The 23,187-nt window shown below is 41.0% G+C and overlaps 2 protein-coding genes across 4 annotated transcripts in view; one reads left to right on the top strand and one right to left on the bottom strand.

The window, feature by feature from the left end:
* Nucleotides 1–23,187, bottom strand: part of MTFR1L (mitochondrial fission regulator 1 like) — a 44,091-nt gene that overhangs the window by 2,353 nt on the left and 18,551 nt on the right. The window lies entirely within an intron of this gene.
* Nucleotides 13–23,042, top strand: AUNIP (aurora kinase A and ninein interacting protein). Of its 3 annotated transcripts, XM_040465419.1 has the most exons (4): nucleotides 70–253; nucleotides 19,931–20,069; nucleotides 21,544–22,368; nucleotides 22,965–23,042. In XM_040465419.1, the coding sequence occupies exons 1-4, from the start codon at nucleotides 176–178 to the stop codon at nucleotides 22,967–22,969; spliced, it is 1,047 nt and encodes a 348-aa protein (XP_040321353.1). In that variant the 5' UTR covers nucleotides 70–175; the 3' UTR covers nucleotides 22,970–23,042. The 3 variants fall into 3 exon arrangements, with proteins under 3 accessions (XP_040321343.1, XP_040321353.1, XP_040321361.1); XM_040465409.1 differs by lacking the exon at nucleotides 22,965–23,042 and having other exon boundaries at nucleotides 13–253; nucleotides 21,544–22,458; XM_040465427.1 differs by lacking the exons at nucleotides 70–253; nucleotides 22,965–23,042 and adding an exon at nucleotides 8,157–9,790 and having other exon boundaries at nucleotides 21,544–22,458.

Genomic DNA, 23,187 nt, shown 5'->3' with positions numbered 1-23,187 from the left:
GGCAGGGCGGGGCGCGCGCCGGGGCGGTGCTTGCGCCGGCGGCCACGTCCTGGCTCGGCCCCCCAGCGTTGGCGCGAGATCCGAACGCCGGCGGCGGCCGTTATAGCCCTTCCCTGAGGCCGCGGGACCGGCAGCGAGAGCCACGCGTCTTGTGGGCTGGGTGTCCGCGGCGGCCATGAGGCGGAGAGGCCCGGAGGAGGAGGCCTGCGGCGTGTGGCTGGACGCGGCAGCGCTGAAGAGGCGGAAAGTGCAGGTGGGTCGTGGGCGCGCGGGAGCGTGTTGGGGGAGGGGTTAGGGACCTGGAGGCGTGAGAGGGGGGAGGTGATGGAGGTAAAGTCGGGGACCAAGAAAGGAACGGCTTTGCGAATTCAGAGGCGAGAGGGACTGGAGCCTAAAGAAGGGTGAAAAATGGGGTTTGGGAAGAGTGGCGCGGAAGGGGGGCGGGGGGGAAGGCAGGCAGGCTGTGGATGGGTAAGGAAGAGACTGGGACTGCAAGGCTTCCAGGTGTGGGGGGAGGGTGGACAGAAAATGTGCTCCGAGGAGTGTTGTTTTTTTGTTTGTTTTTTGGGTAGAACTGTGCTTGACATTCAATATCCTGGTAGTTTCAGGTGTACATCATAGTGATTCAACATTTACACATTAAGAAGTGATCCCCACGATAAGTCTAGTTGCTGTGGTCACCATACAGTTACTACGATGTTATTGTAACTACAAAGTTACTACAGTGTGATTGACTATAGCCCCTTCGCTGTACTTGCCCATGACTTATTTTGTAATCGGAAATTTGTGACTTAATCCTCTTCACCTGTTTCAATCCCCTTCACCTGTTTCGCCGGCTCCCGGCGCCTCCCCCTTCTGGTAACGAACAGTTTGTTTCTTATACCTGTGTATCTGTTTCGGTTTTGTTTGTTCTTTTGTTATTTAGATTCCACTTATGAGTGGAGTCAGACCTATTTGTCTTTTTCTGTCTAGCTTATTTCACTTAGTGTAATACCCTTTAGGTCCATCCATGCTGTATGTCAGGATTTCATTTTTTTTTCTTTTTTTAAAAGATTTATTTATTTTGAGAGAGCGCCCGCAAACGGGGGAGGGGCCAACGGAGAGGGTAGAGAATCCCAAGCAGGCTCTGTGCTGTCAGCGCAGAGCCAGATGTGGGGCTCAAGGTCACAAACCCAAGATCATGACCTAAGCCGAAATCAAGAGTCATATGCTCAGCTGACTGAGCCACCCAGGCACCCCAGGGTTTCATTCTTGATGGCTGAGTAATATTTCGTTGTAGGTATTATCACATGTTCTTTATGTTTGTTTATCGATGGATACTTGGGTTGCGTCCATATCTTGGCTGTTGTAAATAATACTGCAATGAATATAGGGGTGCATGTATCTCTTCCAACTGGTGTTTTCATTTTCTTCAGGTAAATACCCAGAAGTGGAATTATTGGAGCATATGGTAATTCTAGTTTCAATTTTTTTTTTTGCTTTTTTTTTTTTAATGTTTATTTTTAAGAGAATGTGAGTGCAAGCAGTGAAGGGGCAGAGGGGGGCGGGACAGAGGATTCCATGGGGCTCCAACCCACAAACTGTGAGATCTTGACCTGAGCGGAGGTTGCTTAACTGACTAAGCCACCCAGGCGCCTTATTTTTAATTTTTTGAAGACCCTCCATATTGTTTTCCATAGTAGCTGCACCAGTCTGTGTTCCCAGCAACAGTGTATGAGGGTTCCCTTTTCTCCACATCCTCTCCAACACTTGTTATTTTTTATCTTTTTGATACTAGCTATTCTAACAGGTGTGAAGTAATGTCTCACTGGGGCTTTGATTTACATTTCCCTGATGGTTAGTGACGTTGAGCACCTTTTCAGGAGTGTCTCTTGGCCATCTGTGTGTCTTCTTTGGAAAAATATCTTTTCAAATCCTCTGCCCACTTTTTAATCTTTTTTTTTTTTTTTATACTAAGTTGTGTCAGTTCTTTATTTTGGATGTTAACCTCTTACTGAATGTGTGATTTGTAAATATCTTCTCCCATTCAGTGGGTCGCCTTTTTGTTTTGTTGATGGTTTCCTCTGCAAAAGCATTTTAGTTCAGCGTAATCCCGTGTTTATTTTAGCTTTTGTTGTCCTTGCCTGAGGATTCGGGTCCAAAGAACTGCTGCTAATATGGGCGTCAAAGAGCTTATTGCCTTTCATTCTAGCAGTCTTCTGGTTTCAGGTCTTAACATTAAGGTCTTTAATCCATTTTGAATTTATTTTTATATATGGTGTTAAGATAGTGGTCCAGTTTCCCCAGCACCATTTATTGAAGAGACTGTCTTTTCCCCATTGTATATTCTTGCCTCCTTTGTAGTAGGTTAATGGACCATACACTTGTGGGTTTATTTATGGGCTCTCTAGTCCATTGACCTATGTATGTGTCTTTGTGTCAGTACCGTACTGTTTTACTATAGCTTTGTAGTATAGTTTGAAATCAGGAAGCATGATATTTATAGCTTTGATCTTCTTTCTCAAGATTGCTTTGTCTGTTTGGGGTTCCATACAAATTTTAGAATTATTTGTTCTAGTTTTGTGAAAAATCGTATTTTGATGGATTGTATTGGATTTGTAGATTGTTTGGGGTAGTATGGATATTTTAACAATATTAATTCTTCCAGTCCCTGAGCACGATTTTTCCACTTATTTTTATCATTTTCAATTTCTTTTATCCATGTCCTACAGTCTTCAGAATACAGGTCTTTTTATCTCTTTGGTTAAATTTATTCCTAGGTATTTTTTTTCTTTTTGATGCAACTGTAAATGGATGCAACTGTTTTCTTAATTTCTCTTTCTGATAGCTCCTTATTAGTGTATAGAAATGCACCTGTAGGGGTGCCTGGGTAGCTCATTCGTTTGGATGTCCAACTTCAGTCAGGTCATGATCTCACAGTTTGTAGGTTGAAGCCCTGTGTTAGGCCCTGTGCTTACAGCTTGGAGCCTAGAACCTGCTTCTGATTCTGTATCTCCCCCTGTCTCTGACCCTCCCCCACTCATGCTCTATCTCTCTCTCACAAAAATAAATAAACAACAACAACAAAAAAGTAATCAGTCTAGGGCCACCTAGGTGGCTTAATTGGTTGAGCGTCTGACTTCAGCTCAGATCATGATCTCACGGTTCACGGGTTCGAGCCCTGCCTTGGGCTCTGTGCTGACAGCTCAGAGCCTGGAGCCTGCTTTGGATTCTGTGTCTCCCTCTCTCTGCCCCTCCCCAACTCACACGCTGTCTCTCTCTCAAAAACAAAACAAAACATAAAAAATTTTTTAAAGTAATCAGCCTAAACTAATACATATGCCAAAGGGACACATTTTGGGGTGGCAAATTTTGCTCCCTTACAGTGGCTACAATCTCCTGAACAAAGTAATTGATGACTGTTAAAAAGTGTCTTACAACTCAAGTCATTTTTTATTCTTATTTATGTTAATGTTTATTTATTTATATTTGAGAGACAGAATGCGAACAGGTGGGGAAGGGTCAGAGACAGAGGGAGACGCAGAATCCAAAGCAGGCTCCAGGCTCCTGAGCTGTCAGCACAGAGCCCGACACAGGACTCAAATCCACAAACCGAGAGATCACAACCTGAGCTGAAGTCAGATGCTTAACTGACTGAGCCACCCAGGTGCCTCTAAAATCATTTTTAAAAACCGTTTCTTTCTTTATTTATTTAGAGAGAGAGTGTGAGCAGGGGAGGGGCAGAGAGAAAGGGAGAGAGAAAATACCAAGCAAGCTCCATAGTGTTAGCTCAGAGCCTTATGTGAGGCTCCATCTCACTAACGTGAGATCATGACCTTAGTGGCAGTCAAGAGTTGGATGCTTACCTGACTGAGCCACCCAGGCGCCCCTAAAGTATTAAAAATAATTTTTTTAATGTTTATTAATTTTTGAGAGAGAGAAACAGAGTGTGAGTGGGGGAGGGACAGAGAGAGAAGGAGACACGGAATCTGAAGCAGGCTCCAGGCTCTGAGCTGTCAGCACAGAGCCCAGTGTGAGGCTTGAACTCATGAACTGGGAGATCATGACCTGACCTGAAGTTGGATACTTAACCGACTGAGCCACCCAGGTGCCTCCATTAAAGTCCTTTTTTTGAGAAATAACAAACCACCTGTTCCTTAAAAAATTTTTTTTTTTTTTTTACTTGAAAATGTTTTTCCGGGGGGGAGGGGGGGCCAGTAGCAGTGCCTAGGTGGCTCAGTTCGTTAAGAGTCTGACTTTGGCTTAGGTCATGATCTCACCACTTGTGAGTTCGAGCCCTGCATCAGGCCCTCTGTCAGCACAGAGCCTGCTTCGGATCATCTCTCTCCCTCTCTTTTGCCCCTCCTTCACTTGCATGTGCCCACACTCTCTCTCTCTCTTTCTTTTTTTTTTTTTAATTTTTTTTTTCAACGTTTATTTTTGGGACAGAGAGAGACAGGGCATGAACGGGGGAGGGGCAGAGAGAGAGGGAGACACAGAATCAGAAACAGGCTCCAGGCTCCGAGCCATCAGCCCAGAGCCCGACGTGGGGCTCGAACTCACGGACCGCGAGATCGTGACCTGGCTGAAGTTGGACGCTTAACCGACTGCGCCACCCAGGCGCCCCTCTCTCTCTCTTTCTAAAAAATAAATATTAAAAAAACATATTTGGGGTAGGTATTACAATTTGTCTGGTAATGATTTAAAATGTATGGGATATACAGTGAAATATCTACCTAACACTTTTAACCATCCTTGACCCATCTCAGAGGCCACAACTTTCTTGTGTATCCTTCCAGAGATATTCTGTATATGTACAAGCAAATACAATATCTATTCCTTCATATAAGTAGCATATTCTACATTGTTCTGCAACTTGCTTTTTCTCACTTGTTGTTGCATCTTATGTATCATTTCATATGCATTCACAAAGAGCTGCTTTATTCTTTTTTAAAGACTATATAGTATTCCATGATGTGGAATAGTATCCATTGCATGCAGTAGTTTGCCTTAGTCTACTCAGGCTGCCATAACGAACTACTGTTGACTGAGTGGCTTAAACAACAGAATTCATTCTCTCACAATTCTGGGAGCTGGAAGCCCAAGATCAGGGTGCCAGCTTGGTCGAGTTCTGGTAAGGACTTTCTTCTTGGCTCACAGACAGTGAGCTGCCTTCTCCCCATGTGCTCCCATGGCCTTTTCTTGGTGCATGTGTGTGGAGAGAAATGTGTGTTAAAAGTTTTGTTTGTTTTTTAGAGAGCACATGTGTGAGCAGGGGAGGGGTAGAGGGAGGGAGAGAGAGAATCTTAAGTAGGCTCCATGCCCAGCCCAGCGCAGGAGCCCAACACAGGGCTCCATCTCATGGCTGTGAGATCATGACCTGAGCCGAAATCAAGAGTCAGACACTCAACCAAAGGAGCCACCCAGGCGTCCCTAAAATTTTCTATTAAATTTTGTTGAAAACTTTGGTTCTCTGACTAGTTCCTTTTCCTCTAACTTTTTAAGACTTCCAGCCCAGAGCAAAGTACTAAAGATTCCCTTTCACAGGATGTAGAAACCTGCCTTTTCCTAAAGCAGCTATCAAATAGGCACACATTTGTTTGAGTTTTAATGTCAGGCATTAAGGCAGTTGCTAGTGGCCAAGTGTTTTAGAAAACATGCCCCTTCCCACTTGATCTCTAAACATAACTGTCTGTTATTTTGGGGAGACTACTGGGGTGGTTTGTAGTCTGGCTGGAAGATAGATACCGATGAGTTTGGAGTGAGTTTGCTTCTCTCCTGGTTCCGCAGACATGGCAAGCTCAGCCTCATTCCCTAGGCCTTGGTATGGAGGCTACTGTATTTGTTTTCATTTCAGTTTTTTTTTTTTTAATTTGAGAGTAATATATGTTTGTAAAAAAAAATAAGTATAGAATTGTATTCAGTAAAAAACCCAAAATACACAAAAGAGTAAAAAGCTTCATTGATGGTAGCTACTTTTAACAATTTGGTATCCTTTGAGACATTTTCTATGCATATAAATGTTTTCCCCACAAATGAGATGATATCAAACATTTTTCTGCTGTTCATCTTTCATTAAATACATGATGGGAGAACTTTCCATGTGAGACATGAGTTTTAGTATGAGTTTTTGAAAAGGCCATCTTGTTTACATGGTTTTTAGATTTTGTATTTTAACTTTGATACCTCTATATTAAAATATTGAGGAATATTTCTAAGATTTTTCTACACAATAAAGAAGTAAGAAGATTCAGTATGTGTTTTGTGTATTTGCTGTCTCTTAGGTGTACTATATTCAAAATGTCATTATATTGGGGCACCTGGGTGGCTCAGTCGGTTAAGCGTCTGACCTCGGCTCAGGTCATGATCTCACGGTTTGTTAGTTCGAGCCCTGCGTCCGGCTCTGTGCTGACAGCTCAGAGCCTGGAGCCTGCTTCGGATTCTGTGTCTCCCTGTCTGTCTGCCCCTCCCCAGCTCATGCTCTGTCTCTCAAAAATAAATAAATGTAAAAAAATATATATATCATTACAACTCAAAAATGATTTCTATTTCTTCACCTATAATGCAGAAGGTTTCTTACCCTTGAAATACATGCAGCAGAGAAGGAGAAGTGGGCCTTATTAAGGAGACAGAAATGTGAAGCTGTCAGAAATCTTGGCTGAGGCATCAGTGGTTTGTTTCTTGGCCAGCCTTGGCAGAACGCTGAATGCCACTGTGCGGCTCAGCAAATCCTCTGCATTCTGCCTTCAACTGTGTTTATAATCTCATAATTTCCTACTCTTTCTACCACTGCTGCCCGAGTCAGAATGAGAGTGACCCTTTGCTCACTGTTAATTTTAACCATCTAGTGATTTCCTATCTTTGGTAAAACCCGGAATCTCTGAGGCTTGCAAGGGACGATTTGGCTATGTATGTCCTCTCACACATTTTAAATATTTTTTATGTTTTATGTTTTATTTTATCTATTCAAGAGAGAGAAAGAGAGAGACAGGGTGGGTGGAGGAGAGGGGCAGAGAGAGAGAGAGAGAGAGAGAGAAAGAATCCCAAGCAGGCTCCCTCTCACATGTTAGACCTCATCTCCTTTTCTCTGCCTCACTCTGCTCTAGTCATACTGGTCTTCCAACCAAGCGTATCTCTGCAGGGACTTTTATACACCTCACTTCAAATACATAGGGATTAAAATGCCACATGGCTCTGCTCTTTCATTTGTTTGGATGTCAACTTAACATTGAGTCCACTTCTTAACCACCATAAAAATGCCTTTCACTTAGCCCCTACTCCCCATACTCCCTAACATCTTAGTCTTGTTTTATTTTTCTCTGTAGCCCTTTTACCATCAGATATACTACAATACTACATATTTACTTGTTCATTTATTATTTTCCTCTACTAGAATGAAAGTTGCATTGGGCAGTCCTTCAAACAGTGGCACGTAGTAGGTACTCAGTAAAAACTGATTGAGTGACTGAACTAATCCATCTGAGCTTTTAGATAAAACCTTTTAGATACGGTTATAGTTGCTGATTCTATTTTTCTCACTCTGATGAGAAGATAAGTGGGAGGACGTTGAGCTTTTTAGAGCAAAGATGGCCTGGAGCCCTCTGGTAAAATGTCAAAGTGTTTAACCAAAAAAAAAAAAAAAAAAAAAAAAAGAAAAAATAGAGGAGAAAAGTATTTCACTGAAACTGAACAGGCTTAATAATAATAACACTGAAATCCATTGTAGCAACACTATATTAGGGTCAGTACTATAATACTGATACGGGTCTGTAAATGTAACTTAACAAATGTTTATCAATGTGATCTTTATGTAATGGCTTATGTTTTGTAAAACTTCTTTACATGTATTGTTTGACCTAACTTTCTCAGTAAGCTTTGTGAGGGAGGTGAGATGATCTCCATTTTGCAGATGAAGAAATTGAAGTTAGGCTAGAAATTTGCTCAAGATCACATCGGAGTAAGTGCAGCTCTAAGGCTCGATTCCAGGTCTTCTGACTCTTGGTCCAGTGTGTTTTTTCATCATGTGTAAGGTGTCCTCAGATGATAAAAAGGTGGATAAGATGGTTCCAATCCTGGCAGCATGGGATATGTAGGTACACACATAACTGTCAGACAGACTATAAGTGCCTTAGCGGTGTAAGGAAATTCTAAGCATTTAGAGAAAGACGAGATTATTTTTTATAGTGGGTGAAGGAGTGGTGGTTTAAAAATATGTCCACAAATTCTTTGATACGCCTTCCTTTAAAAGGTGGAGATTAAGCAACCCCCCACATGTGGGCTGTGCTTAGTGACTCTGATGACTAGAATGTGATGGAAGTGTTAATGTTAGAATTCTGAGGCTAGGTCACAAATAGCATCGCAGCTTCAGCCTCATTGTCTCTTTAGGGGAAGTCAGCTGTCATGTTGTGCGGATATGCAGGCAGCTTTATAGAGGAACCTTACTGTGTTTGCCAACAGTTGTGTGAGTGAGCCACCTTGAAAGTGTATATTGCTGCCTGGTTGATATCTTAAATGCAACCTAATGAGATTGTGAGCCAGAACCACCCAGATAGGCTGCTCTCAAATTCCTGATGCACAGAAGTTGTGAGATAATAAATGTTGTTTTAAGCTGCTAAGTGTTGTGGCAGTGTGTTAATGCAGCAATAGAAAGCTAATGCAGATTTTGGATCTGGCAGTGGAGTGCTGCCTAACAAAAACCGAAAATGGGGGAGTGGCTTTGGAATGCGGCAGTGGGTGGCAGCTGGAAGGACTTTGAAGGGAGTGCTAGTGAAAGCCTGAAGAGCTTTTAAAAACTGCTTTTAGAACTAGGATGGTCTTTGAGGAAGCTGTGGGTGAGGGTTTAAAGGAAAGTGAAAATAGTGTTACTGGAAATTAGAGGAAAGGGGATCCTTGTTACGTAGTGACAGGTTTATTACAACTACTGCTGGCTGTAGTGAGGTGGAAGGTGGAGAACGTACTTAAGGAACTGGGTGATGTGATGCAGCTAAGGAGATTTCTAGGCAGTACCAAAGGTGTTACCTCGTTTCTTCTTGCTGGTTATAGCAAAGTGTCAGAGGAGGGACAGGAGCTAAAGGAAGCCTCTTAAACAAAGAGGAGCCTAAACTTGCCGGTTTTGACAATTCTCAGCCAATTCAGGTGGCACACAGTGGACTTTTCTTTGCAGGAAGTTTTTAAGTTACTAATTTAATCTCTTTACTTGTTATAGGTCTATTCAGATATACACTTGGAAAGATAGTCGATATCATTAGTCACTAGGGAAATGCAAATCAAAACCACAAGGAGATAACCACTTGGCACCCACTAGAATGGCTATAATCAAAAAGAGAATACCAAGTTGTTATCAACTTGGAGAAACTGGAACCCCCATACATTGCTGGTGCACGTATAAAACGGTAGAGGCAGTTTGCAGGACGGTTCGGCAGTTCCTCAAAACGTTCAACGTAGTTACCTATACGTTCAACGTATGACCTGGCACTTCTGCCTTTATGTGTATACCCGAGATATGAAAAGATATTTTCACAAAAAAACTCGTACACCAATGAGTGAATGTTTGAATGTTTGTAGCAACATTTCCTGTAATAGTAAAGAATAAAAACAGCCCAGTCGCCCGACAATGATGAATGGATAGATAAAAGGGTATATCCAAACAATGGAATATTATTTGGCAATAAAAAGGGACTAAAGTTCATACACCTGCTGCAAGCTGGATGAACCTCCAAAACACACTCAGTGAAAGAAGCCAGTCACAAAAGACCAGCTGTTGTATGATGTATGAAAGGTCCGGAATAGACAAATCTCTAGATACATAAAAGTAAGTCAGTGTTTCCTGGGGCTAGGGTGGGGTGGGAATGGGGAATGACTGCTAATGGGTACAATGAAAAATGTTCTAAAAGTAGATAGTGGTGATGTTTATACAACTCTATTAAAAAACACTTAACTACACTTAAGTAGGTGAATTTTATGGTATGTGGATTATATCTCTGTTAAAAAGATTATATATCTGTTATGTAGTTGTTAAAAAGCTGTTAAAAATGTAGGGGAGTTGAAGGTGAGACTAGGAGGGTAATAGTACCATGTGGTGGGAAATTCATGGAAGGCATTTGACATAACAGTCTCCAAGATTAGCCCAGTTGTACTTACGTGAAAGTAAGTGGTACACTGAAAGTTTAGAGGAATTTGGAGGATAGTGCAGAAATTTAGGCAAGAGATGACAAGGGCCTAATTCAGAATAGTATAAGTTTAAATTGTTATTTTTGGCGGATTATTGCTTTCTATGGATATATTTAAAACATGGTTATGCTCAAGAAGGACCCATGGGACGCCTGGGTGGCTCGGTTGAGTGTCTGCCTCTTGGGTCTTCAACCCTCTTGGGTCGTCATCTCACAGTTTGTGGGTTTAAGCCCCTTTTCGGGTTCTGCACTGACAACTCAGAATCTTCTTGGGATTCTCTCTGCCTCTTTCTCTGCCCACATACCCCTACCCCTACTTGAGTTAGCTCTCTCTCAACAATAAATAAACACTACAAAGAAAAAAAAAAAAGAAGGACCTAGATGTGGGCTTGGTAGGAGTTGGGAAGTCTCTTAAATGTTTTTAAACTGTGGCTTTTGTCCAGTTATCTGCAGCCCTTGGCATCTCTCCTTTTTTAAAGGACGTTTGCATTTTCCCTTTAGTTCTGTTTACATTTAGGAGCCAGAAATTGGGACTGGAGTAAGTAGATGATTGTAGAGAAAAAAGAAAAAAAAAAAAGTCTTGAAATAGTGTTTGGAAATTGGGAGAATAGATATAACATGGGCTGGTTGTATGTACAGTTGAGCCTTGAACAACACAGTTTGAACTGCGTGGGTCTATTTGCAGATTTTTTTTTTTTTTTTATAAATACAGTACAGTCCTGTAAATATATTTTCTGTTCCTTATGATTTTCTTAATATTTTCTTTTCTCTAGCTTACTTTATTGTAAGAATACATATAACGTATGTACATACATATAATGTAATGTGTTAGTTGACTGTTATCAACAAGGCTTTTGGTCAACAGTAGGCTATTAGTAGTTAAGTTTTTGGGGGAGTCAAAAGTTGTGTGTGGATTTTCAACTGTGTGGGAGGGTCGGTGACCTTAACCCTCACATTGTTCAAGGGTCAACTGTATATATATTGTGTGTGTACACACAAACACACACACATACACAGTAATTCTTTTCACAAAGTTGACACCTTCCAGGGGGACTTGAAGATTTGTTCCAGAGTGGGGGTTTCTACTCCATTGCATTTTATTTAAGGCACCTGCTTTGCAATTTAAGTGAACACAGTGCTCTTCTTTTCGCATGGGACCATCATCTCTGCTATTGAGAGGGCCACATTTGGCCATTGCTGTACTGGAAGTAGTTAAAATCAGGAAGCTTAAACAGACCTTCAGTACATAGTCTTATTAGGGCAACATTGATGGCATGTGTATGAAAACACCATACTATAATGATCTGGTATGCGGGACATTCTTTAAGTGAGAAAAATCTCATTAGCAAGAAGTGCCCTTTTTTATGAGACTTAGTAATGCTAATGGATGTAGACATATCAGGTCTTCAGTTTAGTTGTGACACTTAAAAGAAATTGCTTTTTGCTGTTACCCCTGTTGAAGTTGTCATTAGGTTAAGATGAAAAATCAGTGCCGGGTGGTTCCAGAGAAGATTCCTGTAATAGATTTTGTATTGTTAGATTATTTTGGGAGGAAAACCTTTAGTTTTCCATGGGTGTACTTCTCATCCAGTCTGTGCTCTGGACCTATGGGTGACACCAATTACAGTGACAGGAGCTCACCTTGGCTTTGATCACAGTATTGGAAAAGGCTTAATGTTTTCTGAGAGCTTTGTTGATGTTGAAAATGTAACGAGTAGTTACATATATAAAACAACCAGAATGTTTCCTTCCTATATACCCACTTTCTTCCTAAAATATTTACTGAATTAAGTGCTCACTCTGTGCATTAAGCTAGTTCTGTGGAGGACAGAAAAAAAGTATGTGAATCAAATTTTGATACCAGGATTTTGTCAGGTAAGTCTTGAAATACCAAATGATAAATGCCAAGTTTGTGAGGGGAAGAGATCACCTCTGGTTGTTGGAATCAGGAATGCTTGGGGCTAAACTGAAGTATATGTAGCATTTCAGACTTGGGTGTGAAAAAGGCCCTTCTGTGTGAGGCACAGAAATGAGCAAGGTGGAGGCCATAATAGGAACTGGCATATAGGTAAGTATTATGCTACAGTATACACAGAGGTTTTGGTAATGGAGAAAAAGGTAAACTGGAATCATTGATGTGTGCGGTCTGAGAGTTGGTACTTTATGCTATAAGGTAGTAGAGAAATGATTTTTTTCTTTTTTCCAACGTTTGTTTTTTTTTTTTTTTTTTTAATTTATTTTTGGGACAGAGAGAGACAGAGCATGAATGGGGGAGGGGCAGAGAGAGAGGGAGACACAGAATCGGAAACAGGCTCCAGGCTCCAAGCCATCAGCCCAGAGCCCGACGCGGGGCTCGAACTCATGGATCGCGAGATCGTGACCTGGCTGAAGTCGGACGCTTAACCAACTGCGCCACCCAGGCGCCCCAAGAGAAATGATTGATAGAGTTTGAGCAAGATGGTATGCTGACAGTTATACTACAAGAAGATTAGTCTAGTTATTGGGTGGGGGACTCATTGAAACAGGTATTGAATGAGGGCCTGACCAGTTAAGAAACTATTGTAATAGTCTAGGACTAGGCAAGAGTTTATGATATCTGAACTAGGATAATGTGTTATTTGTTTCACAGGTTTGGAGAGCTTGAAGCAAGTTTTGAATGAATACTTTATTATTATTCATTCAACCAAGCTCATTTATGTTGGAGATGATGGGAATCTTGGCAGCTTTTCTGGGTCAGACCCCTTAAACAGTCCTCTTTTGAGTGTCCTTATTAGCTAGCATCACTTTCAGCGTGACTTGATAAGGTGTGACAGTGACTGATTGGAAAAGGTTTTCTGTGAGAGAGTGAGGAGGAGGGGGGACTTGGAGAAGTGGGAAGAGAGGAGTATGGGATCTCAAGCATAAAAGAAGAAGTAGGGCAAAAAGAAACACGTGTTCGTATTTTTTCAAAGCTATCAGTATATAAGGGTAATGAGATTTCATACATAAATTCAAGACCAGTGACCATAATGAAAAAAGTAAGTTGGATCAAAGTATATACTAGACTTGAAGGCCATATGAATCATAAAAAAGGGGAATTAAATTGGTTTGAAAGCAGAACTTTAAGACAGACTTGCAGATAAATTATTGGAAGAGATAAAAATAGAACGAGGTCTAAACTGAACTTCAATGCCATGGAAGCACAAACATCTTCCAATAGTTAGAAGGGTGAATTATATGATCCCAGATCTGCTTTGATAATAGAGTTGTCTTTAAGAAAAGGCCATACTTTTGAGGTGATTTGCAGCCAAAAGAAACATTGTTCTCTGTAGAAATACATCCCAGGGGATCCTTGTGATAGCAATAGCAGGGCCTCCGTCGTTGTAGGAAGTCAGTTACTCCTACCACTCTGAAAGAAGAAAACTCAATGGGACCATGAATGTGATAATGCCAAAGGACTAGAGATGCTTTGGGTTGGAGGGAATGTATTTCTTGAAGTTAGATTCTTTGAGGCATTCTTACAGGGTAAGAATTGTTAATATCTAGGCTGTGGCTTACCAACGTGTTTGGTCCTGTACGAACCCTGTGCCTTTTAGACAGGCTTTCTTACACTGTGTAGTATACACACAAGGGTTGGATCTATTTTGAGGTAAGGATAATGAGCTAAAGGACTGTACCTGGGTTCCCTCAGTTCCAGATGACCTGTGTTCACTCATTTCACTGAGATAAACATAGTTCCTTAAAGCCATAAGTCTTGTAAGGGAGTTATAACTGTGGGGACATTGTCACTCCTGATACTGCTCTGACCTGAGGAAAGAATGTTCTATTCCTGCTAAGATGGCCAACTTGGTGAAAAGCTTTATTCCAAGATGTTTTGCTAATTGAGGTCTTACTGTTATCTGGTAATGTGTAGTTTCTATAAGTCTGCTTTATAGGACTTTGTATTTTAAAAAAAACAATTCCAGTAGAGTTAACATACAGTGTTAAATTAATTTCAGGTATTCAACATAATGTGTAGTTTCTGTAAGTCTTCTCTATAGGACTTAGTATTTTTTAAAAACTTTAATTCCAGTATAGTTAACAGTGTTAAATTAGTTTCGGTGACTTAGTATCTCATGTATTATTACTCCATGCTCATCAAGATCAGCGTACTCTTCAGCCCTTCACCCAGCATCCCACCTGCCTCCCCTCTGGTAACCACCTGTTTGTTCTCTATAGTTAAGAGTTTGTTTTTTGGTTTGTCCTTTTTTCCTTTGTTCATTTGTTTTGTTTCTTCCACATATGAGTGAAATCATATGATACTTGTCTTTCTCTGACTGATTTTGCTGGACACTTAGGCTGCTTCCATATTTTGGCTATTGTAAATAGTGCTGAAATAAACATAGGAGCACATATATCCTTTTGAATTAGTGTTTTTGTATTCTTTCGGTAGATACCCAGTAGTGAGATTACTGGATCATATGGTAATTCTTTAAACAAAAAAAAATTTTTTTAATGTTTATTTCTGAGAAAGAGAGCATGCAAGTGGAGGAGGGGCAGAGGAAGAGGGGAGTGAGGATCCAAAGCTGGCTCTGTGCTGACAACAGAGAGCCTGATGCGGCTTGAACTTAAGAACTGCAAGATCATGACCTGAGCCATGCCAGACACTGAACCGACTGAGCCACCTAGGCGCCCGGGTAGTTTTTTGTATTAAAAATGTTTATTTTGAGAGAGAGAGAGAGAGAGATCGAGCAGGGGAGGGGGAGAGAGAGAGAAAATCCCAAGCAGGTTCTGTATTGTCATTACAGAGCCCTACGCGGGGCTTGATCTCAGGAACCCATGAGATCATGACCTGAGCCGAAGTTAAGAGTCGGAGGCTTAACTGACTGAGCCCCAGGTGCCCCATGGTAGTTCTATTTTTAATTTTTGAAAGAGCTTTCATTCTGTTTTCCACAGTGGCTGTACCAGTTTGCACTCCCAAGGTGTACAGGGGTTCCTTTTTCTCCACATCCTTGCTAACACCTGTTGTTTCTTGTTTTTTATTTTAGCCATTCTGACAGGTGTGATATGTCATTAGTTTTGATTTGCATTTCCCTGATGATGAGTGATGATGAGCATCTTTTCATGTCTGTTGGCCATCTGTATATCTTTGGAGAAATGTCTGTTCGTGTCTTCTGCCCATTTTTTAATTGGATTATTTGAGGGTGGTTTTTTTGTTTTTTTGGTTTTTTTTTTTTTTTTGGTGTTGAGTCATATAAGTACTTTATATACTTTGGATATTAACCCTTTATTGTATATATCATTTACAAATACCTTCTCCCCTTCGGTAGGTTGTCTTTTAGTTTTGTTGATAGTTTCCTTTGCTGTGCAGAAGCTTTTTATTTGGATGTCGTCCCCATAGTTTATTTTTGCTCTGCTTTTGTTTCCCTTGCCTCAGGAGACATCTAGAAAAATATTACAGCTGCTATCAGAGAAATTATTGCCTGTGATCTCTTCTAGGATTTTTATGGCTTCAGGCCTCACATTTAGATCCTTAATCCAATCCATTTTTAGTTTATTTTTGTGTAGGGTGTAATAAAGTGGTCCGTTTTCTTTTTTTTTTTTTTTAAGTTTATTTATTTATTTTGACAGGAAGGGCAGAGAGGGGGGCAGAGAGAGAGAGAGAGAAAGGGAGAGAGAGAATCCCAAGCAGGCCCTGCACTGTCAGCATGAAGCCTGATGCGGGGCTCAAACTCACAAACTGTGAGATCATGGCCTGAGCTGAAGTCAGACATTTCGACTGAGCCACCAGGCACCCCTCATTTTCATTCTTTTGCATGTAGCTGTCCAGTTTTCTTAACACCATTTGTTAAAGAGACTTTTTCCTATTGCATGTTCTTGCCTCCTTTGTTGAAGATTAATTGACTATATAATTGTGGATTTATTTCTGGGCTTTCTGTTTCATTCTGTTGATCTGTGTATCTATTTTTGTGCCCGTACCATGCTGTTTTGATTACTGCAGCTTTGTATATAACTTGAAATCTGGAACTGTGATACCTCCAGCTCTGTTTTTCTTTTTCAAGATTGCTTTGGGTATTCAGGGTCTTTTGTGGTTCTGTACAAATTTTAGGATTGTTTGTTTTAGTTCTGTGGAAAAATATTGTTGGTATTTTTATAGGAATTGCGTTAAATATTTAGATTGCTTGGGGCGCCTGGGTGGCGCAGTCGGTTAAGCGTCCGACTTCAGCCAGGTCACGATCTCGCGGTCCGTGAGTTCGAGCCCCGCGTCAGGCTCTGGGCTGATGGCTCGGAGCCTGGAGCCTGTTTCCGATTCTGTGTCTCCCTCTCTCTCTGCCCCTCCCCCGTTCATGCTCTGTCTCTCTCTGTCCCAAAAATAAATAAAAACGTTGAAAAAAAAATAAAAAAAAAATACTTAGATTGCTTTGGGGTAGTATGGACATTTTATCAATATTTGTCCCTCTAATCTATGAGCATGGAATATTTTTTTCATTTGTTTGTGTCATCTTTAGTTTATTTCATCAGTGTTGTTTTTTTGTTTTGTTTTGTTTACGTTTATTTATTTCTTTAGAGAGAGCATGAGCAGGGCAAGGGCAGAGAGAGAGGGAGAGAGAGAGAATCCCAAGCAGCCTCTGCACTGTCAGCACAGAGCCTGACAGGGGGCTTGAACTCACGAATCATAAGATCATGACCTGAGTTGAAACCCAGAGTCAGATGCTTAACCTTAACCAACTGAGCCACCCATGTGCCCCCATCAGTGTTTTATAGTTTTGAGAGTACAGGTCTTTCGCCTCCTTGGTTGTTTATTCTTAGGTATTTTATTATTTTTGGTGCAGTTGTAAATGGGATTGTTTTCTTAATTTCTCTTTCTGCTGCTTCATTATTAGTGTGTAGAAATGCAACGGATTTTGCACATTGATTTTGCATCCTGTACATTGATTTTGTATCCTGTAACCTTACTGAAATCATTCATCAGTTGTAGTGGTTTTTTTGGTGGGGTCCTTAGGGTTTTCTATATATAGTATCATGTCACCTGCCAATAGTGAAAGTTTTATTTCTTCTTTACCAATTTGGATGCCATTTATTCTTTTTTTTTTTTTTTTTGTCTGATTTTTGAAGCTAGGACTTCCAATACTATGTTGAATAAAAGTGGTAAGAGTGGACACTTGTCTTGTTCCTGATCTTAGGGGAAAAGCTGTCAGTTTAAACTTTCACCATTGAGCATGATGTTAGCTGTGGGTTTTTCATATGGTCTTTATCATGTTGAGGTATGTTTTCTCTAAACCTACCTTGTTGAGAGTTTTTACAATGAATACATGTGGTACTTTGTCAAATGCTTTTTCTGCATATATTGAAATCATTTTGTTTTAAAGTTTATTTTGAGAGAAACAGAGAGACAGCATGAGCAGGGGAGGGGAAGAGAGAGAGGGAGAGAGAGAATCCCAAGCAGACTGCACCATCAGCACAGAGTCCAATGCAGGCTCAAAACTCACGAACCACAAGATCGTGACCTGAGCCGAAATCAAGAGTCGGACACTTAACCCACTAAGCCACCCAGGCACCCCATCGAAATGATCATATCGTTTTTATCCTTTTTCTTATTGATGTGAGATATATCATATTGATTGATTTGTGAATATTGAACCACCCTGTATCCCAGGAATAAATCCCACTTGATTGTGGTGAATGATTTTTTTTAAGTGTATTGTTGGATTTGGTTTGCTAATATTTTGTTGAGGATTTATGCATCTGTGTTTATCAGAGATATTGGCCTATAGTTGTCTCCTTTTGTAGTAGTGCCTTTATCTGGTTTTGATAACAGGATAATGCTGGCTTCATAGAATGAATTTGGAAGTTTTCCTTCCTCTTCAATTTTTGGGAATCATTTGAGAAGAATAGGTATTAACTCTCCTTTAAGTGTTTGGTAGAATTCACCTGTGAAGCTGTCTGGTCCTGGACTTTTGTTTGTTGGGAGTTTTTTGATTACTGATTCAATTCATTGCGGTAATCCATCTGTTCAAATTTTCTACTTCTTCCTGATTCAGTTTGGGAGGTTATAGGTTTCTAGGAATTTATCCATTTCTTCTAGGCTGTCTGATTTGTTGGCATATAATTTTTCATAATATTCTTACAATCCTTTGTATTTCTATGGTGTATGCAGGACTTGGCATTCTTGTAAGTCATTTAAATAACTGTATATTATTAGTCTTTTTTTCCCCCATAAGCTGTAAGCTTTACCAGGGCAGAAACAGTCTGTATATTTTTGTGCATCATTATATTCCCAGTCCCTAGCATATAGGTGCTAAAATACTTGTTTGCATTCTATCTCACTATTTCCCATATCTAGGATGTGTCTCATAACATTTAGAGAGTGATGTGCCTACTTGGGCTTCCTCATAGCATGGCGGCCAGGTTCCAAGAGTGAGCATTTCAGGAAAGCAAGACAGAAGTGCATGACATTTTTATGACCTAGTTTTGTAAACCATGTAGTGTTATTTCTATCATACTTTATTGGTCAGTCACAAAATTCTTCCGAAGTTCAAGGTGGGGGACTTCACAACTTAAGAGGAGGAGTGGCCACCTCAGTTTCTCCAAATTCCAGTCTCCATATATTTAATTAATCGACAGGTGATTCCAGGAAGAAAGCTAGGGTCATCATAGGGCTCACCTCATTTGTTTTTCTTCTCTCAGGGCTCACAATCCAATGCAATACCTGTTGTCCACCATCTAAAATCAGTTGTGTTATGTATCTTATCCAGTTTTCTAGTTTTGTGTAGTGGAAGGGAAAGTTCCAAGCCAGTACTGCAAGTCAAAGTATGAGTTTTATATCAAGGAGTTCCTTCTTTTTTCACCAGTTAAAGTACATTTTAGTTTCCAAATGTAAAAATGAAGTCAGCTTTGGCTAGAATTAATAATTTGGGTTCAAGTTTCAGACCTATCTCCAATTTGTAGCATGAATGTTGGCAAATGCCATTTCTTCTTTGGTTTTCACACCAAACTGAATTGAGTATAGCCCCGTTCTCAGGTTACTTCTCAGGCATTTCTTAACCAGCAAGTCGAAACAAAACCAAATCACACTAAATAAAGATGAGGTTAGATTTATAGTTAGTTGACAAAACTTCCCAAATCTCTATGGTACATCTTCTAATTCATACTGTAAAGTATAAAGGGGCTGAAAGTGTGTAAGACTAGCTGTTTCATTGCTTTTCCTTCTAGTAATAGCCAACTAGTATGAATCCCAGGAACTGTGTGTAAGCCTTTTATGTGAATTGACTCACCAAATCCTCATAACAGCCCTATGGGATAGGTACTTTACTGTCCCCATTTCACACACGAGAATGAGACCTAGATTAAACAACTTGCAGAACATCACACCGTTAATAAGTAGCGGTGGCAGAATTGGGATTGATTTGAACCCAAGCTGTGTGACTGTGGAGCCAGGCTTTTAACCATATGTGGCTATTTGAAAACCACTAGGTATGTGTCCACTGCTGCTAATGTAGAATCATTATCTTTAAATATAAGAGAGAGTGTCATCCCTGAAATCACTTCAACAAATCCTGTTTAGTCAGCCTGATTTCCGTGGGGAAGCAGAAAGATTGGGCTATAGTTGGAATATGTGATTTGCTGAGAAAAATACCATCAGTATGGCAGGAAATGGTAGATGATGATGTACACAGCAAAAACTACCCAGAGACTAGGATAGGGTGGAGTCCAAAGGGTCCAGTAGGGTTCTGTGAGGATCACTGGTGTTTGTTGAATCTCTCCCATCTGGCACCTGTTTTGATATTAATAGGTTTTATTGTTCTTTTTCTCCCCCTTCTCAGACACATGTAATGAAGCCAAACACCAAAATGCTAACACTTTTTCCTGGAGAAAAAAAGGCTAAGATTTCCTTTACTCAAAGAATTGCACCTGCAGGCATTCGGCAGACCAGCATCGCTTCCTTCTTCACCTTGCAGCCAGGTATGGTGACCCGCCTGGGAATACCCAGGGAGCAGAAAGGAATGCGTGCACTCTCCTCTGCTGCAACGTTTATGAGAAGTGGTGACACTAGTGCTTTGTGTTAAACTTAGTGACTTATTAGAAGAGGTTGTGTTATAAAACACAACAAAACCTCCCCTTCTGCAAAGCAATATATACGTGCTTTTACAAACATTTTCTTTCTGGTTCACTCAGTCTAATATTAAATATTTGTACTTCCTGACAGAGCGGTGGGGAGAAAGGTATACTTTGGGAGTTGGGGTGTGCAGGGGAGCTGACCTGCCATTAGTTAGGTCTTGGATTGGCCACAGTGAACAGTCTAAGATTATTTAATAGTAGGTGTTTCTGTATAAAGCTTCTCAAATTAGTCAAAGATGTGTTTTTGTTAGAAAGGTTGGCATAAAGTTGCTTGTGTCTCATCATCCTTTGGTAGTTCTTTGCTTACGTGTCCCTTTTCAGAGGATATGCTACCTCAGAGCAGGCTGGGGCTTACAGAGCAGGGTGTCTGCCGGATGAAGGGTGCTGGGAGAGCTTTAACAAATTTTGATTCCCAGGGTTGCACTGCATAAATCTTAAATTCACTCTTCCTGCCCCAAACAAGAACTTAAAATAAGCAACTTTTTGCTTTAAGTAACAAGGGCTGATTTTCTTCAAGGATGCTTCCTATTTCAAAATTCTGGCATGTTCTATAATCTATTGAATTCTTAGGCAACGTTGAGAAATCTTTCACAAAACATGGTTTCTGCCCTATGATTCCTGTTGGAGGAAGAGGAAATCATTCAGCTTTGTTTGTAATTAGATCTTGGTATAATGGGTGGGAGGATTCCATGTAATTCATCAAGGCAGAACAGGATCCATTCCATGCCTGATCAAAGGGACAGGCTGAACATTAGCAGTTTCTTTTTATTGTCCTTCCTACTGGTTGACTTAGCATCCTGATGGTCTTTACTCCCTTTCCCATGAAATGTTTGCAGAGTGGGGCATTTAATGTTCTTTGCACTGTCACCAGTGCAGTTGTCACCAGTGAAAACTGTTTCACATACTTCTCAAAGGACGATATATTTAGCCAAAATCACTGTTTAGCAGAAACCATGTTAAATAAGAAACAAAAGCAAAGTTGACGTGCCCTGTTAGACAAACCCCACATATGAAAACGCAGCCAGAAAAGTAGGCTGTGTGATCTGAGCATAGCTAGCATGTTTGACTCTGTTAGGCAGATCACTGGAAGCATCCATATATTTGAGCACCAGAATAGGAGGACTGTGTTTTAAAAAATCATTTTGGAGAAAGTAGAGATTAAAAGCAGGAAGACCAGCTATAAAGATGTGTGACAAGTCTGAGACCCCTGCACTAGGCAGTGGTAGTAGCTGATACTGATTTAAAAAAAAACCAGCTAAATCCTGCTCAGGGCAGAGTTTTCCTGCAGAGTAATATTTGCTCATGTCTGTCTTACTAGGAAGGACAGTTGGTGGTGACCAGAGGAATGTTTCATCTCCTATAGAAAGTCAGACCAACAAAGAGTCTAAGAATGATGTAACCCAGCTAGACCATTTGATCCACGGCTTAGGGGATGATTGCATGGCACCCCCATTAGCCACTTCAACCCCTGCAGACACCCAGGAAGCCGGACTTTCTCCACAGCCCCTCCAGGATTCTGGCCACCACAGAATGGGAACACCATTTTTGACTGTGCTGTCTTTGCTCCAGCCTGACACCTTAGTCTGTGCTGGAAAGAGTAAAGCCTCTCCATCTTGTTCCTTCACCAAGAACTTGGAAGGTTCTCGCTCACTGGACCAAAAGGAGGAAGAGAAAGACTCTTTCTGGAAAAGGGAATGGCTTCATGGATCTAAGAAAAAGAACTATCAGGGTATGGAGAGACCCATTAAACCACCTCGGGGCAAGGGCCATGAGCCCTTGGACACGACGCCATTAGAAAAGGTGTCTGCAAAAGAAACCAGACAGACCCCGATCCTCCTTCAAACATACAGGGATTCCTGGAATGGGGAAAACACACACTCAGTGAAACAAAGCCCTTCTCCTATCCCTCTATTTTCTTGGGACAGTGAAAAGAATGACAAGGACTCTTGGAGTCAGCTTTTTACTGAGGATTCTCAGGGCCAGCGAGTCATTGCCCACAACTCTAGAGCTCCTTTCCAAGATGTAACCAACAATCAGAATCGGGGCTTAGGGCAGTTTTCTAGCAGCCGTTGGGCTCAGTGCCAGGAGACGCCCACTCAGTTAAATCTGCAGCCTGATTTGCTCTTTACCCAGGACTCAGAAGGTAATCAGGTTATCAGGCATCAAGTCTAAATGTCTTTATGACGGTTTTGTTCTAAAAGTACCTCGAAATGACAGAGCTGTAGGAAAATATTGGGGTGGGGGGGTTGGGAGTGTGGGTGGGAGGGAGGCAAGGGATGACGTTATAATTGAGCATTTTCTTGGTGTAAATAAATGGGGCCACTTGTTGAGGGGGTATGATGGTGCCTTTCCCTGAGGAAGAGGTGGCTGGTAAACTTGTGCGAGTCTCTGATGAGCAATGAGGAGGCAGGGCAGGTACTTATCCCTCCACTAAAGAGTCCCTACTCAGCCTGCAGAGCCACCTCTGTGCCCTTTCAGATGCCTGACTGGAACAGCGCTTCTTACGGATGGGTGTTCTTCTAATCTCTGGCTGTTAGCTTACCCACTCAACCATGGGACCATTATTCCTGACACCTTTTTGAGGTGATAAGGCAAATCTCCTGGGCCCAGATGTATGGGGTCAGAGAGGATAGAGAGATTTAAAAAAAACCACCATCATTCTGCTTTCTACTTATTTTTGTGGGGATTTTACAGCATTTTAAAGACTTCTTCTGTGTTTAAACATCTCCCTTAAAATAGCCTGAGCTATATAACAATCTGGATGTGATACCACTCTTCTACAAGGTATGAGGGAACTCCCTTTGTAAAACTACGAATCCAAATAAATGACTCTATAAGCTGACTCTGATGGTAATTAAAACATTACCGCTTTATTTCTGGAAAAGCAACTTTTTAATAATATATGCTCTGTCACTGCCAGGGTCTCACCTGAACACCTGTGTTCTAGCCGAGATGTTATCCA

This window comes from Herpailurus yagouaroundi, unplaced genomic scaffold (genome assembly GCF_014898765.1).
Source record: "Herpailurus yagouaroundi ecotype Mexico unplaced genomic scaffold, PumYag 77, whole genome shotgun sequence".
Classification (NCBI taxonomy): domain Eukaryota; kingdom Metazoa; phylum Chordata; class Mammalia; order Carnivora; family Felidae; genus Herpailurus; species Herpailurus yagouaroundi.
This window is presented reverse-complemented; position numbering and strand designations above follow the sequence as displayed.